Source organism: Gymnoscopelus braueri, assembly GCF_963280865.1.
Source record: "Gymnoscopelus braueri genome assembly, chromosome: 3".
Classification (NCBI taxonomy): Eukaryota; Metazoa; Chordata; class Actinopteri; order Myctophiformes; family Myctophidae; genus Gymnoscopelus; species Gymnoscopelus braueri.
In genome coordinates this window covers 7807340-7822725 of record NC_137612.1, presented here as the reverse complement: position 1 = coordinate 7822725, position 15386 = coordinate 7807340, and the positions used below count along the sequence as shown (strand labels likewise).

The following is a 15386-nucleotide window of genomic DNA, read 5'->3' as shown; positions in this document are numbered from 1 at the left end:
CTTGGCATTTTAAGGCTTGGTGATGGTAGGTGGTTGGGTCACATTCTCTCTCTCTCTCTCTCTCTCTCTCTCTCTCTCTCTCTCTCTCTCTCTCTCTCTCTCTCTCTCTCTCTCACACACACTGTGTGTATCACACAAACACAATCACATGCCCCCCAAAAAAGATGATTGCATCAAATACTGTAAATGATAAATGTCCAGTCAAACGTTTTGAACTGAACAGAGGGAACATGTCGCTTAATCTCAGTTCTTATGACATCCAGACCGACAGAAAATGCAGTAAACAGACCAGCAGGTCTCACTTTGTTCCTCCTTGACAAACATTTCATACATCAGAGGAAGAGGCTTCAGCTGGATAAGTAACCTGCCTGAAAACCTGTACAATACAATATCAACAAAAGTCTTCTGATAGAAAATAAATCATTGGGGGAACTTATGTATTCATTGTGGTAACTAGTTTGACCCACATGTGCAAAATACCATATTATCCACTGAAGAAAAGTCCCCCACCATGGAATACACTGATAATCACCCTCTGGTGTCTGTACACTCGCTTGAAGTGCTATGTGTTATCTTGGCCAGTAGGTGGGGGTAAAAGATTGGACCCTATAATAAACTGCATTCTATCAGTTATATTGATGGCAGTGTACTTGAACAAGGAATCAACTTGGAATGAACAAGGAAGCTTACAAACTCTGGCTGAAAAGTACTTGCATCATGCAAAGTACTTGCATCATGCATTGCTAATAAGCATGACCAGATAGACAGACAGACAGACAGACAGACAGACAGACAGGCAGGCAGGCAGGCAGGCAGGCAGGCAGACAGACAGGCAGGCAGGCAGGCAGGCAGGCAGACAGGCAGGCAGGCAGGCAGGCAGACAGACAGACAGACAGGCAGGCAGGCAGGCAGGCAGGCAGGCAGGCAGGCAGGCAGGCAGGCAGACAGACAGACAGACAGACAGACAGACAGACAGACAGACAGACAGACAGACAGACAGACAGACAGAAAGGCAGGCAGGCAGGCAGACAGACAGACAGACAGGTGTCATAGCAGCAGTGAAACACAGTATAGGCATCAACTATATATATTTTCAATAACTTTTAGTTCTTCCAAATCAAAGCTAAATAATGTTCTGTTTGCCGCTGCCTTTTACTTAATTTTTTGATATAATAATTTCTTCTACACTGTAATTCTTGGTAAAAAAATAAATAATAATAATAATGTTTTACTTTCTATTTTTATTGCACCCTCTTAATGCTTCATGTTTTTTCTAAGCACTTTGAATTGTTGTTGAAATGTACATTACAAATAAACTTGTCTTTCCTTGCCTCTGCCTTACTACAGGGCAGGTAGGCTACTGCAGGAGTGTTTGCACTGCCCTCTTGTGTGCAGCCATATTACTACACTTATCACCAGTGCTTACAAGATATCAATGACAAAAACACATTTTAATTTACAGCTTCGAAGCAGTGATTGATTGTTTCATTGAATACTTTATTAATAGTTTGCACAAAAAAAAGCACAGAAAGTACAGTTTAATACAAACCCAAGAAAGCACTGACTTGTTTCCATTGGGGTCCTGTGTATTCAATTCATAGGAACATTTAGTGACAGACAAATATACAATACTATGCAAAAACATCACATAAACGAGTTGTAATCAAAAAGAAAAATATGTACAGTGTTGTCAATTTGACCAGCAATTTTATTTTCATTCTGAGAAACAAGCAGCACTTACTAATACGGACTATACTTACTAAGTAGTAGTATGTCTACTACTAACTAATTATTAGCTATACATAATTATCTAACAATTATCAACTACCTAACTATTAAGATCCAAATGAATTAATGAAATGATGTTGCAAACATAATGAAAAATACAGTGGTGGAAAGTACTTGTACTCAAGTACTGTACTTAAGTAAAATGTTGAGGTATTTTTTACTTTACTATTATTAATATATCCAATTTGCTTTTACTTCTACTCCACTACATCTCAGAGGCAAATATTGTAGTTTTACTCGACTTTAGTTAGGCCTACTAGTTACTTTGTTGATTTTGATTATTATTACAAAACACACATTAACCACTTCAGCCCTATATATACTTCTATTTGAAAATAGCCGATCTACAAGCTCACAACTTGTAGATGTGAGTTTGTAGATCTGCTATTTTAAAAAGACTTTAATACATTTTGAAAACTTATGAAATGGGGCATTCTGCATAATGAGTACTTTTACTTTTGGTACTTTAAGTACATTTTGATGCCAATTCTTTTGTTCTTTTACTCAAGTAAATTTTTAATTCAGGACTTTTACTTGTAACAGAGTATTTCTACATTGTGGTATTGGTACTTTTACTTCAGTACAAAATGTGAGGATGTTATCAAATATCAAATATCATGTTAGAAAGAGTAATCATAAATATTACTCAAAGTGAAACCATGCAAGGACACGCAGCAGCTTACAATAGTACAGAACCATGTGAATATTTTACTTTGAATTAAATGTATTTTCTTTAATATTAAAATCATGTTACATTGATGCAGATGTAGTTAAAAATTGAAATTGTACAAATAAATTATCACAAAATTACAAAACTTTATAAAAGAAAGTTGCATAAAAGAAACGTTCAATCCAAAACCACTCAACATTCAGCCCGTTATTTAAATAACAAAATAAATCCCCTTGGGTGAGGTTGGCTCTCATAAATTTGTAAACATATCATGTAAAGCTTAGAATGTATTGTAATTCCAAGAAACATAAGTGTGCACAAAAAGCACACTTCTAAAACAACACCATAATAAACAACTTGGATTCAGATGACGATAACTGTAATGCCATTTAGTTCAGTTAAATTTCCCATACATGAAAGCACTTCAGCGGTTCTATGGTAAGTGCCTCACATCCTGCTTTCCACATTGACATATGCATGTCATACACTTTACCTGTGTTTCCCCATACAGGTAGCTATCTATGCATATCAGTATCATTAGTTCTGTTTGAACAACTGGGAAAATGTTGCATGTTACTCATCATTGTTTAATGCTTATTAATCTGACAATAATATTTCCATTTGCTTTCATGCTATGACCTCTTACAGTTTTCATATTACATACAGTACAACAGATCTAAACGTTCAGCTAATTATGGGGAATGATGCTTTGACCTTTCTAAGCAATATTCTTTATAGTTTTCGAGACAGTGCATTATTTATCAGTGGAATACAGTGGAATAAACTCCCCATTGCAGTCAGAACTGCAGACTCACTAACAATTGTCCGTCGTAATCTTCAGACTCATCTCTTCCGACTCCACCTCACCTATAGCCCTTCACTCTTCCGGTACCCCTTTTTGCCACCTTCTCTCTCCATCGATGCTAACGAATGACCAAGATATGGCCACTATCAGGCATAACTTGGTCATTCGTTCTCACGTTTTGTTTCTAGGGTCTGTTTTTCTTGACCACAAATGTTAAGAATGCATTTTAGATGCACGTTCTTTAGACAGACGCCAGGTTCCTTGTGTACCTGGTATCCTACAGTATCAATTTAGATAGCGATTTAGATAGCATATTGTTTGGACAGATGCTAGGTTTCTTGAGGCACTATGTATGTGACTATTTACCTTCCTTATTGTGAGTCGCTCTTGATAAGAGCATCTGCTAAATGCCTAAATCGTAAATTATCACTTACATTTTTTTTATACCCAGCTTATTTGAGCTTTATACATTTCATTTAAAACATTATCCTATACGGTATAATTTCCATTTGGCAAGCACACGCATTTTCTCCATTAAATACTGTAGGCCAGTGGTTCTCAAACTATAGGTCGCGACCCAAAGTGGGGTCGCGTGAAGGTGCCGTTGGGGTCGCGCATTGACAAGCAAAGAAATACTTGATTTATTATCAAGAAACGGTAAAAAAAAAAAGAGATGGGGTCGCCAAAAGATTTCCCTCATAATATGGGGTCATGGTATAAAGAAGTTTGAGAACCCTTGCTGTAGGCTATATGTAACTTGTTCTAGGTTCACATACAGGCATTCTCCTGCATTTGAGACAAAGTCAAGACATGACAGAATGACTTGCTTTTCCAATACCGTCTCAGTTTATCCGTTGTCAGTTGTTCCCTGACTTCCGTTTCCTACTGGAGTTTCGCTCATGCGCAGCGTGCACATCTCTGTGAAAGTGTGGAATGCCTCAGAATTGAGTGCCTTGTTTGTTGATGGATTAGGTAGGTCCTTTGCTGGAGTGCACAGTGCTTTTACTCGCTGTCAAAGGAGAGTAAGATGTTTTTTAATTTTGCATTAATTATTGAAATAATAATTAAACTTACATTTTCTTTCTTGAAAAACATTTCGGAAATAGCGAAAGTAGCACATCTACATGCTTGTATAGATCGGCTATTTTCACAATTTGTCATAAGACAAAGTATACCGTAGGGCTTAATTAGTCAAATTGTCAACAACCATTTTTGCAATGCAGTTATATTTTCATTGTTGTATTAGCATCACAGTATGTGTAACATCCTCATACTGTAAAGGAAGCCTCCAATGCAGTTGCATCATGGCACCAAATGAACCCAGCCTCTTTTTTTTATCACATCATTAACAAATTCTTAACAGAAGTCAGTATTCAGGTGTATTCTCTCATTGGCAATGGATCCTTTGATCCTTAAAAGGGTTTGTAATGGTCATCACTTCATCTCTGCTCTGTGTTGCCATGGTCATTTTCTAGTTTTCTTACTGTTAAAATACAGTTCAAACATGTGAACATAATGATAATAATAATATGTGCCATTTACAGTATATAGCGCTTTTCTAAATACTCAAAGTTGCTTTACAAAACAGATAAAATGTTGTTGTTTTTTTAGTGAGTACCTGTCGCAGGGTCCCTGGTGTGACACTCATACTGTACACCATCCAAATTGGAACCATAAGTGTTGAAGAGAGAGTAAAGAATCCACCGATGGCATAGCCCCACCAGGGGTACTCATACACGTTGTTGAATTTCAGAGGGGTGTATTTGACCATGGAAAACAGAAAGATGCACTGGAGAAATAACAAAAGATATACAGGGATTCAGACATGGAGTAAGAAGAGCAAGAAGCAAAGATGAAATCACATACTGGTGACAAAGGACATTGCAAAAGGGCGTTCGTGCCTATGTTGTGGTTTATTCAACGAAAGAAAAATTCAAGCTAGATTAATTTGATTCTGCTATTTCACTTAACCACATGAACCCTAGGTGTCCCTATTCTGGGGGGACGGATGGACATAGAAGGACCCCTGGGGGACACTCCGGTCAACTAAGTACATGCAGTTTAAACACTTAAACCATATATAGGTAAATTAGATATTCCCTATACTGTGCTTCGCCCAATCTTGCATAATCCTCAAAGTGTAATATCTTTTTTTCTATCGATTACTCACCCCATAGAGATTTGAATTCATGGATTCATGGAGATTCTTTTGTTTTTGTCGCATTCCTATAAGCCAATAATTTGATGACCGGCGGCGGCTCCGGTAGGAGACACAAAGTGTCAACTTTGAGTCTCCTTCCGGAGACATTAGCATCTTTCCGCTGGTCATCAAATTATTGGCTTAGGAATGCAACAAAAACAAAAGAATCTCCATGAATTCAAGGCTTCATATGGTGTGTAATTGATAGAAAATAAGTAATTCTTTGGGTGAACTATCCCTTTAGGAACACTTTTGTCCCACCAGCAACTAGGCTCTTTAACTCCACGACCAGCCACTATAGGCTTATGAACTGGACTACTAGTTTTTTGTTATTTAAGGGTCTGTGTGCACCATCTTGTGCAACCAGGCCTATGCACTGGACTAGTTATAGTTACAGATGGGCTATGTGCAATAGCAAAGGATTATTATTCCCAGTGACACCTTTTCAAATGCTTTACGCTTATTCATAGTATATTTTTGTATTTGTCTTCTCTCAGTTTTAACCAGCTTACTGTATGCCCGTATGAGCTATGGGATACCCTGGAATTTCCTACGGGAATTTATTAAGTATCTATCTATCTATAATCCTCCAAAGGGAACCCCATTAGATTTCCCCAAAAAAATGTAACATTTCATGGCTGCCATTACACGATGGGATTCTTATGAATTACATGGGGATTTATTCTAATAAGGGTAATACATTCATCTGCGTCATTGATTGTGAGGTTTTGTTGAGTAACCAAGCTTAAATACAAAATAAAAAATGCTTACTATGCAGATAGCTGGCGTGAAGTACTTCCAACAGTATTTCATGTAAGGCCATGGCCGATAGCCAATCATGTCCTTTATATTATCATAGTGACGATCCCCACCTTGAGGAAGTAATGAATGTAATGTCAGTCTCATGCACTCATTGTATTAACATTGTCATTAACTTTTGCCATAGTGTTGTGTAATTGACATTATTTCATATCATAAATATGAATCTTGCTTCTCACCATATACCCATCCCACACAGGCTGACTGCAAAATGGCAAAAACCAGTAGTGTCATTCCACTGCAGGCATAATAGTCGAACAGCTGAAACACATAAAGTCCACCCTGTAGAGAGAGAGAAATGCAGAGAGTATTTTCAGTAACGTCCCTTGTAAAAATCTAGGGCTTTGTCGTTATCATTGTATCAACTGTAACACTGCCCTGCATGTGATGGTCAAAATACTGATTGACCATAACCAGTGGTGGAAAAAGTACTCAAATTCTTTACTTAAGTAAAAGTACCAATACTGCAATATAGAAGTACTCTGTTACAAGTAAAAGTCCAGAATTCAAAATAAAAGTACAAAAGTTTTGGCATCAAAATGTAGTTAAATTACCAAGCTGGCTTGTAGATCGGCTATTTTCAAATGTATAAAAAACCATTACAGTTGTTAATGTATGTTTTATAATGTAGTAATTTATGTCTGAAAAGTAACTAGTAACTAAAGTTTTCAAATAATTGTAGTGGAGTAAAAGTACGATATTTGCCTACAATAAATAATTGTAGTGGAGTAGAAGTAAAAGTACTGAAAATGGGAAATACTCCAGTAAAGTAAAACATTTCTCAAAAGTGTACTTAAGTACAGTACTTGAGTAAATGTACTTAGTTACTTTACACCACTGACCATAACTGTATATTCGCATGGCGGCCATGTTTTCTTATACGTCACATTCAGGGGTGTGAAACATAGACATATAAAGGTAGACGCCTCCTCTGGCTCTGAAGCGTCGGCACGGCGGGCGCGCTTCCGCTTCCTGGGCAAGGAAGCTTTTGTTCCTGGGGGACAGCTGGAAATTTCCGCGTGCGTCACAGAAGGGGGCGTTCAGTAGGCCAATGAGAGGCAGGTGGGGGCGGGTCAACTAGATTCTGACAAGTCCTGGAAAAGACGCGCTGTGATTGGCCAGTGCCCGTTCCCCCCATTTCCGGGGGGGACGGGCACTGGCCAATCACAGCACGTATGGCGGCCACCATACCAAACAGGTCGCTCCAACGAACTGCAGAGGCCAATGAGGTATCTAGGTTTCTATATCTATGGTGTGAAACCCTCCTCCCAGGTATGACGTATACCCGAACAAGAAAGAATGACATAGATGTCATGGTGAACGAGCGTTGGCAGTGGCTGGATGTTTTTGAGATGCAGGTTTGTGAGGGCAGGCTGGTATGGCAGATGGTGGATTGTTGGTATGTGTGATGTGTGTAATTTGTGGTATGTATTGTTGATTGATTGTTGTGGTTGTTATCGGTTGTTAGAACATTTTTGGGAATGTATGCAAATGTGAGCAAATGAGGGTAGTTAGTTGAGTGAGTAGGAAATGGAAACAAGCTAAATGTGTGGAAGCTAAAGTGCAAGTAAGTGAAACAAAAGAAGAGTTGATTTAGATGAGTTGTGTGTAGATGGTTTTTATTGAAATAGCAGAGCAGTTACATTGTACAGGTGTTGTTGGCTCATGAAAGTAGCAGTACATTATTAGTTGCAAGATACATTTGTGTAAAAGCAATGGGAAGTACGGAAGTAAGACATGTTTAATTGTATACGCAGAATTCAGCAATGTAAAGGTGGTTGGGGTTCTGCAAGTTAGGGTAAAGGCTTTATTCTTGTTTTGTGAGTGTAATGGAAATGGGTTCATGGTCAGAGTAGTAGCAAGTGTGTATTTGGATGTTTGTGCAGGTGTATTGTGGAGTTAAACGTATGTATATTTGATCGAGGCATCTGCCATCCATGTGTGTGGATGTAGGTGGTAGTATGGCTGGTTGGAAGTTGTGGTGTTGTAAGAGTTGCTTGAGTGGATGGTTTGGGTGTTGTCTTTGGCAGAAATTGAGATCTCCCATGAGAATGTGGGCTTTGGTGTGGTCTTGGATGAAGTCGGCAAAGGTATGTAAGAAATGTGTGTGAGTTTGTGTAGATCTACAGATGTTTGTGACAATTAAGTCATTAGATGAAATGGAGGTAATTTGGAAAGTGTCATGTGTGGTGTGTTTTAACAAGGCAAAGTCTGGTGGAAAGTATGTTGCGATGCCTTTTCCACGGCCTGCGTTATTGAAGTGTTGTTGTTTATGTTGTAGTGTGTAAGGGAGAGTTGATTGTGGAGTTGTTGGGAGCCAGGTTTCTTGTAACAAAATGAGCTGTGCAGACATGAGCTCATAATGGGATTTTATGTCTTGTATGTGGGCTGGGAGTGAGCGTACATTCAAGGACATTGAATCATGGAAGGTGTGTTATGTTGTTGTTGGGTGATGTCAATGAGTTCGAGCCTGTTATGTTCTGTATGAGCAGAGGGCCATGGTTTAAATAGGTCTTTATTTTGTGAAAGTGATTCTAGTATGAATAGTTGTGAGATGCACTGTACGCGTGAGAGCATAACGTATGGCATTGAATGCTCAAGCCAACAGTTAAAGTCAAGGATCAGTGGGTTTGGTTTTGTAACAGTGTGGCCTTGGATCTTGTGGGCAGTTGTTGCCCATGCAAGTCTAAGTGGGAAGTTGATTGCAGTGGCAATTGACGTGCTGTTTTTGTGGAGGCTGAAGTCAAATGCAACTAATGCAATGGCAGTGGCATTCATTGTAGGATATTGCGTTTCGAAGTTCAGTGTTTGTCTTCTGTGTTTGACGGAATCTGGGTCATTAAATTGTACCATTACGTATTGCACTTCTTTGAGGGAATTGTATTGAAAGTCAATGAATTGTCCTAGGCTGCCATTACTGAGGATGTCTTGTATATCAATGTTGGATGTTAGCATGACTTTGGCTCCGATTTTGAGTTGTAGGCAATATGGTAATGGTGTGTTTTTTTATCATGCCTGCAGTGTCAACTGGTGGTGTAATGCGTTATTTTCTTTTCGTGTGTTTCTGTGTTTTATGCAGTTAAATAACCTGCAAATGTTACGCCACAACTCATGCTACAGTAGCTAGCAGCCATATCACAAGAGCTAATGTGTGTGCTAGTGTCGCAAGGCCTGGCTGATGGAAACCGGTACTGTGTGGTACTTAACCCGTGTATGTTAATGTGTGAGTGTTCATAAATAACCCAAAGTCAGTATCAATGTTGCGTGTTTTGATGTGTCGTAGTCGCGTCAAGTGATTGCCACCATTTACTACATGAATACGTCCCTAGACAGACAAATAGATATTGAGTTACTGTTGAGCTCTAGATATCTGTTAGCCCCATTAAGAACCTGTGAACATGATGCTGCTAAAATATTGTGCATAAATATTTAAGAATGTCAGATTGTATGTAATTGTTTTGTTGTGAAACTTTTATATAAAGTACACTGTGTTTGAGCAAAGACACACAGAGTGTAATTCATTCATTCACACGTTGTCCTTTTGCATAACATTTCACAGTAACCAAGAAGCTGTCTATGTGTTGTTTTGCTAAGAAATGTACTTTGAGATTAAAGGTCCTTACACACCGGGAACAGTGTGGCCTTGGATCTTGTGGGCAGTTGTTGCCCATGCAAGTCTAAGTGGGAAGTTGATTGCAGTGGCAATTGACGTGCTGTTTTTGTGGAGGCTGAAGTCAAATGCAACTAATGCAATGGCAGTGGCATTCATTGTAGGATATTGCGTTTCGAAGTTCAGTGTTTGTCTTCTGTGTTTGCCGGAATCTGGGTCATTAAATTGTACCATTACGTATTGCACTTCTTTGAGGGAATTGTATTGAAAGTCAATGACTTGTCCTAGGCTGCCATTACTGAGGATGTCTTGTATATCAATGTTGGATGTTAGCATGACTTTGGCTCCGATTTTGAGTTGTAGGCAATATGGTAATGGTGTGTTTTTTTTATCATGCCTGCAGTGTCAACTGGTGGTGTAAAGTGTGTTCTTGTGGGGCTTGTGACTTTGGCCTTTAATTCAATGAGTGTGCCTGGAAGTTTTTGTAAGGCAGTGATATTGACTGTATTGACTATTTTGTTTGTTCCTGTTATCAGAAGTGCGTTTTCAGGTAAATGTGGGCTATTTCTGGGAAATACGCGGGTTTGCAAAAGTGTCAGATCCATGTCGGTTGGTTGGCCTATGCGAATGCGATTGAGTAGGTCTGCATATTGTTTGTCTGCACCCTGTGTGCAAAACATATCAAAAATAAAATCGGGGCTTTATTGTGGCTTAAATAGATTCAAGTCGACACTTATTAATGTTTTGGTGCATTCTATAATTTAATAAAAAATTCTGATGCCTCCATAGTCTGTCTACTTCTCTGCAGTGCCTGTAGGCAACAATGGCCGCCGTTCAAAAAATTTCAGACCAGAGAGGGGGCGTCTCCCTGCATGAATCCAAGTTGCAGCAACCAATCGGTGGCAAACAACCAATGATGAATTATGTTTTTGTGATACTTTAGACTTGACTTGAATGCATATATTTTGTATCACATGTTTACTAGTTTTCACGGAGCTTCAGAACCTGCATCTGTTTGAAACTCCACTGTCTCATCATTATCATACTTACCAAGCCGCGAGGGGAAGTTATAGCCTCTGCCAGTTCATACTTTTTTTTTTGTACCTACCTAACTTCATTAGGGGGAAGACATGATTAATGAGTGATTATGATAAGCGTACATTTCATATACACCATACAGTAAGAACTCCTATAACTTTCACCAGCAAAAATATATATATATATTAAAAACAATATTGCATACTGTATGATATCATAATTTAACATAATGTCACATTTTAATATGACAATGGGACAATATATTGTGACATCCTGGGGAGGGTTTTCTCTGTTTAATTGTATCACTTGGGGAAGGTCATTGTGTTTTTTTATTTTCTTTTAACGACAGGTCGTTAAAAGAACGACCTGTCCTTAAGTATTTGTATGATGTATTTATTTTGGCCATCAGTTATTTGTGGGTCATTTCCTTATTTTGTGTATGAGTGTGGGTATGTTTAAAACCGTTCAATACTTGATCTATAGTTCTGGGATCGACTAGTGTGTTGTTTTGGTGAGTCTGTGATCGATTGCTTTGGTCCTCAATCCTGAAGAGTGCGTCACAGTTGATCCTGCGCGTGCGCAAATGGTTGTTTTGATCAGTTAACTCTCAGCGCCAGAGAAAGCATTGCATGTAGATGGTTGGTAAGATGAATGTGCATGACTAATGGTTTTTCTGTGGGATAAACGCCTTTATTGTATTTGTGTATGTTGCTTATATATTTATGTATGTTTTCGTATGATTGGCGTTATTTTCTTTTCGTGTGTTTCTGTGTTTTATGCAGTTAAATAACCTGCAAATGTTACGCCACAACAACTCATGCTACAGTAGCTAGCAGCCATATCACAAGAGCTAATGTGTGTGCTAGTGTCGCAAGGCCTGGCTGATGGAAACCGGTACTGTGTGGTACTTAACCCGTGTATGTTAATGTGTGAGTGTTCATAAATAACCCAAAGTCAGTATCAATGTTGCGTGTTTTGATGTGTCGTAGTCGCGTCAAGTGATTGCCACCATTTACTACATGAATACGTCCCTAGACAGACAAATAGATATTGAGTTACTGTTGAGCTCTAGATATCTGTTAGCCCCATTAAGAACCTGTGAACATGATGCTGCTAAAATATTGTGCATTTATATTTAAGAATGTCAGATTGTATGTAATTGTTTTGTTGTGAAACTTTTATATAAAGTACACTGTGTTTGAGCAAAGACACACAGAGTGTAATTCATTCATTCACACGTTGTCCTTTTGCATAACATTTCACAGTAACCAAGAAGCTGTCTATGTGTTGTTTTGCTAAGAAATGTACTTTGAGATTAAAGGTCCTTACACACCGGGAAGATTTTTTTCATGCGAATAATACGTTTTTTTTTTAAACCTTATAAAGTCAATGCAAGCTTCCACACCAGTTTCGCGGAGCGAAAAAAGCGTCTTTTAATTATTCCGAACGAGTCAGAATTTTGCGTATATTCGCCGGTGTGTAACCGCCTTAAGTGTTGTGTTTTAACGCATGTTGTCAGCTATGTGAGTTAAGTAACAAAGGGGCTAACAAATTACAGGGATGTACTTAAATTCATTATTATTGTACAATTCCCATGGTGGAGCTCTACCCTTCAACGTCAAGTCTGGCCCCTGTGATCTGCACTCCAGTCCACATAGGCCTACTGTCTCCTTTAACCACGACCTGCTACGCCTGAGATCTTCACTGTAGTTCAACTTTGAGCAGAAATTAAGCAATATTGACCATGATTTAATAAGAGTGCGTGGCTCAGCTTTGGGGGTACTATGCGTCTGTACGTTGATTTGAGTCATTTCCCATCGTCAGAATCAATTGCACAGCAGTGTCATTAGATGACATTGTCATATGTTTTGATCGATGTAAATGAGGCTATTCATAATAAATGACAGTTTTGATTGGCCACATTCCATATGCTAATGCTAATCTACCAAATAAATCTACGAAATCTTTGTAAAATAATATGTATATATGTCTGTAAAGGTTGAGTCTCCTGTTGGTGGTCTTGTATCAGTATCCCTGCTTCATCTCTCTGTCAGCTAAGGGGTCCTTGGCTGAAAAAATTGGGGCCTGTGCCCTGGTACATATCAAACGGGGGTCCTTAAAATTAAAGAGCCAGAATCACTGGACTAGATAGTCATTTAGGCTAATGACGACATAGTAGACTATGTCTTCCTAGCTTACCAATCACAGCATTCAAGTAACACAAATCTACAGGTTGATAATGTTTCATTTGTTCTTACAAAATTGTGGCCACAAGTAGCCTATGTTATATCAAGTTATTGTTATGATGGTTATATGAACATTACAGGTCCACAAAAGGAACCCACGACAACAGGTGATTTAGCCTTATATATATATATATATTAGCACATTTTCGTCATGTAGGCAATAGAGGGAAGTTTATTTATTTATGGTCAACATGTACTTACTGGCAGTATGGACGATCGGTAGCTTAGCTACCTACTTAGCATAGTTTGGATCTGCTATGGTGAAATATAGCATTTCGGTAGCTTAGCTACGTACTTACCATAGTTTGGATCTGAATGAATACATTGGATATTGGATAACATATTATCCAGTGAGAGAGTGTGTGACGCGTTGTGGGCTTGTAGATCTGCTATTTTCAAAAACTTGACAAAATGTGAAAAACGTGCAATGTTTTTGCAAACATTTTTAGACCACAAATGTTATGGTGGTCCCTGGCACTAACCTCGTGGTTGGACATACAGTCAGTGGAAAAAGCATGCAAATTTTTTACTTTAGTAAAAGTATCAATACTGCAATGTAGAAAATGTAAAATGACTATGTTATAAGTAAATGTCCGGCATTAAAAATGTGCTTGAGTAAAAGTACAAAAACATTGGTATCTAAATGTACTTAAAGTACCAAAACTAGAAAGTAGGCTACTCATTATGCAGAATATCCCATTGCACAAGTTGTCAAATGTGTGACATCTTTTGAAAATAGCAGATCTACAAGATCTGTGAGCTTGTAGATCGGCTATTTTCGAATGGACGAAATGTTTATAGGGGTGAAGTGGTTAATGTAAGTTTTGTAATAACAATCGAAATCTACAAAGTAGTACTGAAGTTGTCAAATAAAAAAAGGTAGGCCTACTGCCACATAACACTACAGGCCTTCACATAATGAACATAGGCCTACTGTAGTGTGCACATAACACTATAAATAGCAAGGTTAACATTAGCCTAGTACTGTAGTAGTTCAGATGACACCTTGTCAAAACAACTATACAGGAAAAAAGCAACATCACTGTGGGTGGAAACACGATCGCATCGTCCGTCACCAGCGTCATGGCCGAACTTCAACCTGTTTTTTGCACTTTCTCCATTACAACCAGAGATGGGAAAAGTACTGACATTCTGTACTCGAGTAGAAGTACAATTACTTGTGTAAAAAACGACTTTGGTAAAAGTAGAAGTACTCATTCAAATAATTACTCGAGTAAAAGTAAAAAAGTACAGGCTCTGAAATTAAAGTATTTTTACCGGATATTTCTGTGCAAAGCCAATTTGTACCCCAAGGTTATTAAACTTAAAAGATCCCCAGCAAACACACGTCTTAAAACTGGCCCAGGATTGGTTTCCAAACTGTGATGTGACGAATCATACAAGTAGTCGACCCAACTCTTGGAATCAATAAGTGGTTCTCAACCTGGAAAATATTTGCTTCTCCAAGTAGGCTACCACCATTATGACTGATGTAACTGATGTTACAGTAGCGTAGTCCTACCCCATCCTATTCAGCTATACTACAGGATACAGATAGGTGGGCACTAGGGACATCTGGGCACCTCGATGTAAAATTAGGTCCAAAATGTTAAAAAATTTAATATTTGAAAAATGGTCTAAAGTAAAGTATACATGATGTGAACATGCACGGTACATCATTATCAGACTTAATTTATCATTCAACTTCTAGTTTATGCGCCAAAATGACTAGATATACAGGTTTTGTAGGAATTTGTAGCTATTGTAGAAATATTAGACCTTAATAGTCGAATGTTTATGCATGTTCTAATCATATAGACTTTACTTTAGACCAGGGGTCTTCAACAGGGGGTCCGGGACCCCTAGGGGCTCCTCAGAGCTACTATAGGGGGTCCGGCAAATATTTGTGTGATAGAATGTTTTTTTTTTACATTAACCACTTGAACCCTATTGCATCCCTGTTCTCAGGGGAACATTAGCCGAATATAGCCGATCTACAAGCTCACAACGCCTCGCGCTGCAAGGCGTTGTGAGCTTGTAGATCGGCTATTTTCGGCAAAGAGGTTTGGTGTAGGGGGGAAAAGGAGCAAATCAAGTACTATGTAGCCTATTGAAGGTTTTAAGTGGTCAAATGTCTGAAATTAATTTTTAAAAAAAAACATTAATTTACACAACACTGATGACAGCCTAAGCTATTCTCTGAAATCTAT

General features: G+C 38.5%; 1 protein-coding gene across 1 annotated transcript in view; it reads right to left on the bottom strand.

Annotated features, from left to right (window-relative positions):
- LOC308081758 (sodium- and chloride-dependent GABA transporter 2-like) overlaps nt 1–15386 on the bottom strand; it is a gene marked incomplete at its 3' end in the record, with an annotated part of 30498 nt that overhangs the window by 5262 nt on the left and 9850 nt on the right. Inside the window, exons 12-15 of the mRNA XM_080423382.1 lie at nt 6462–6564; nt 6235–6335; nt 4882–5052; nt 4150–4272 (exon numbers count right to left, since the gene is read on the bottom strand). Of these exons, the coding sequence (XP_080279508.1) occupies nt 4150–4272; nt 4882–5052; nt 6235–6335; nt 6462–6564 (498 nt within the window). The remainder of the gene's footprint in view (nt 1–4149; nt 4273–4881; nt 5053–6234; nt 6336–6461; nt 6565–15386) is intronic.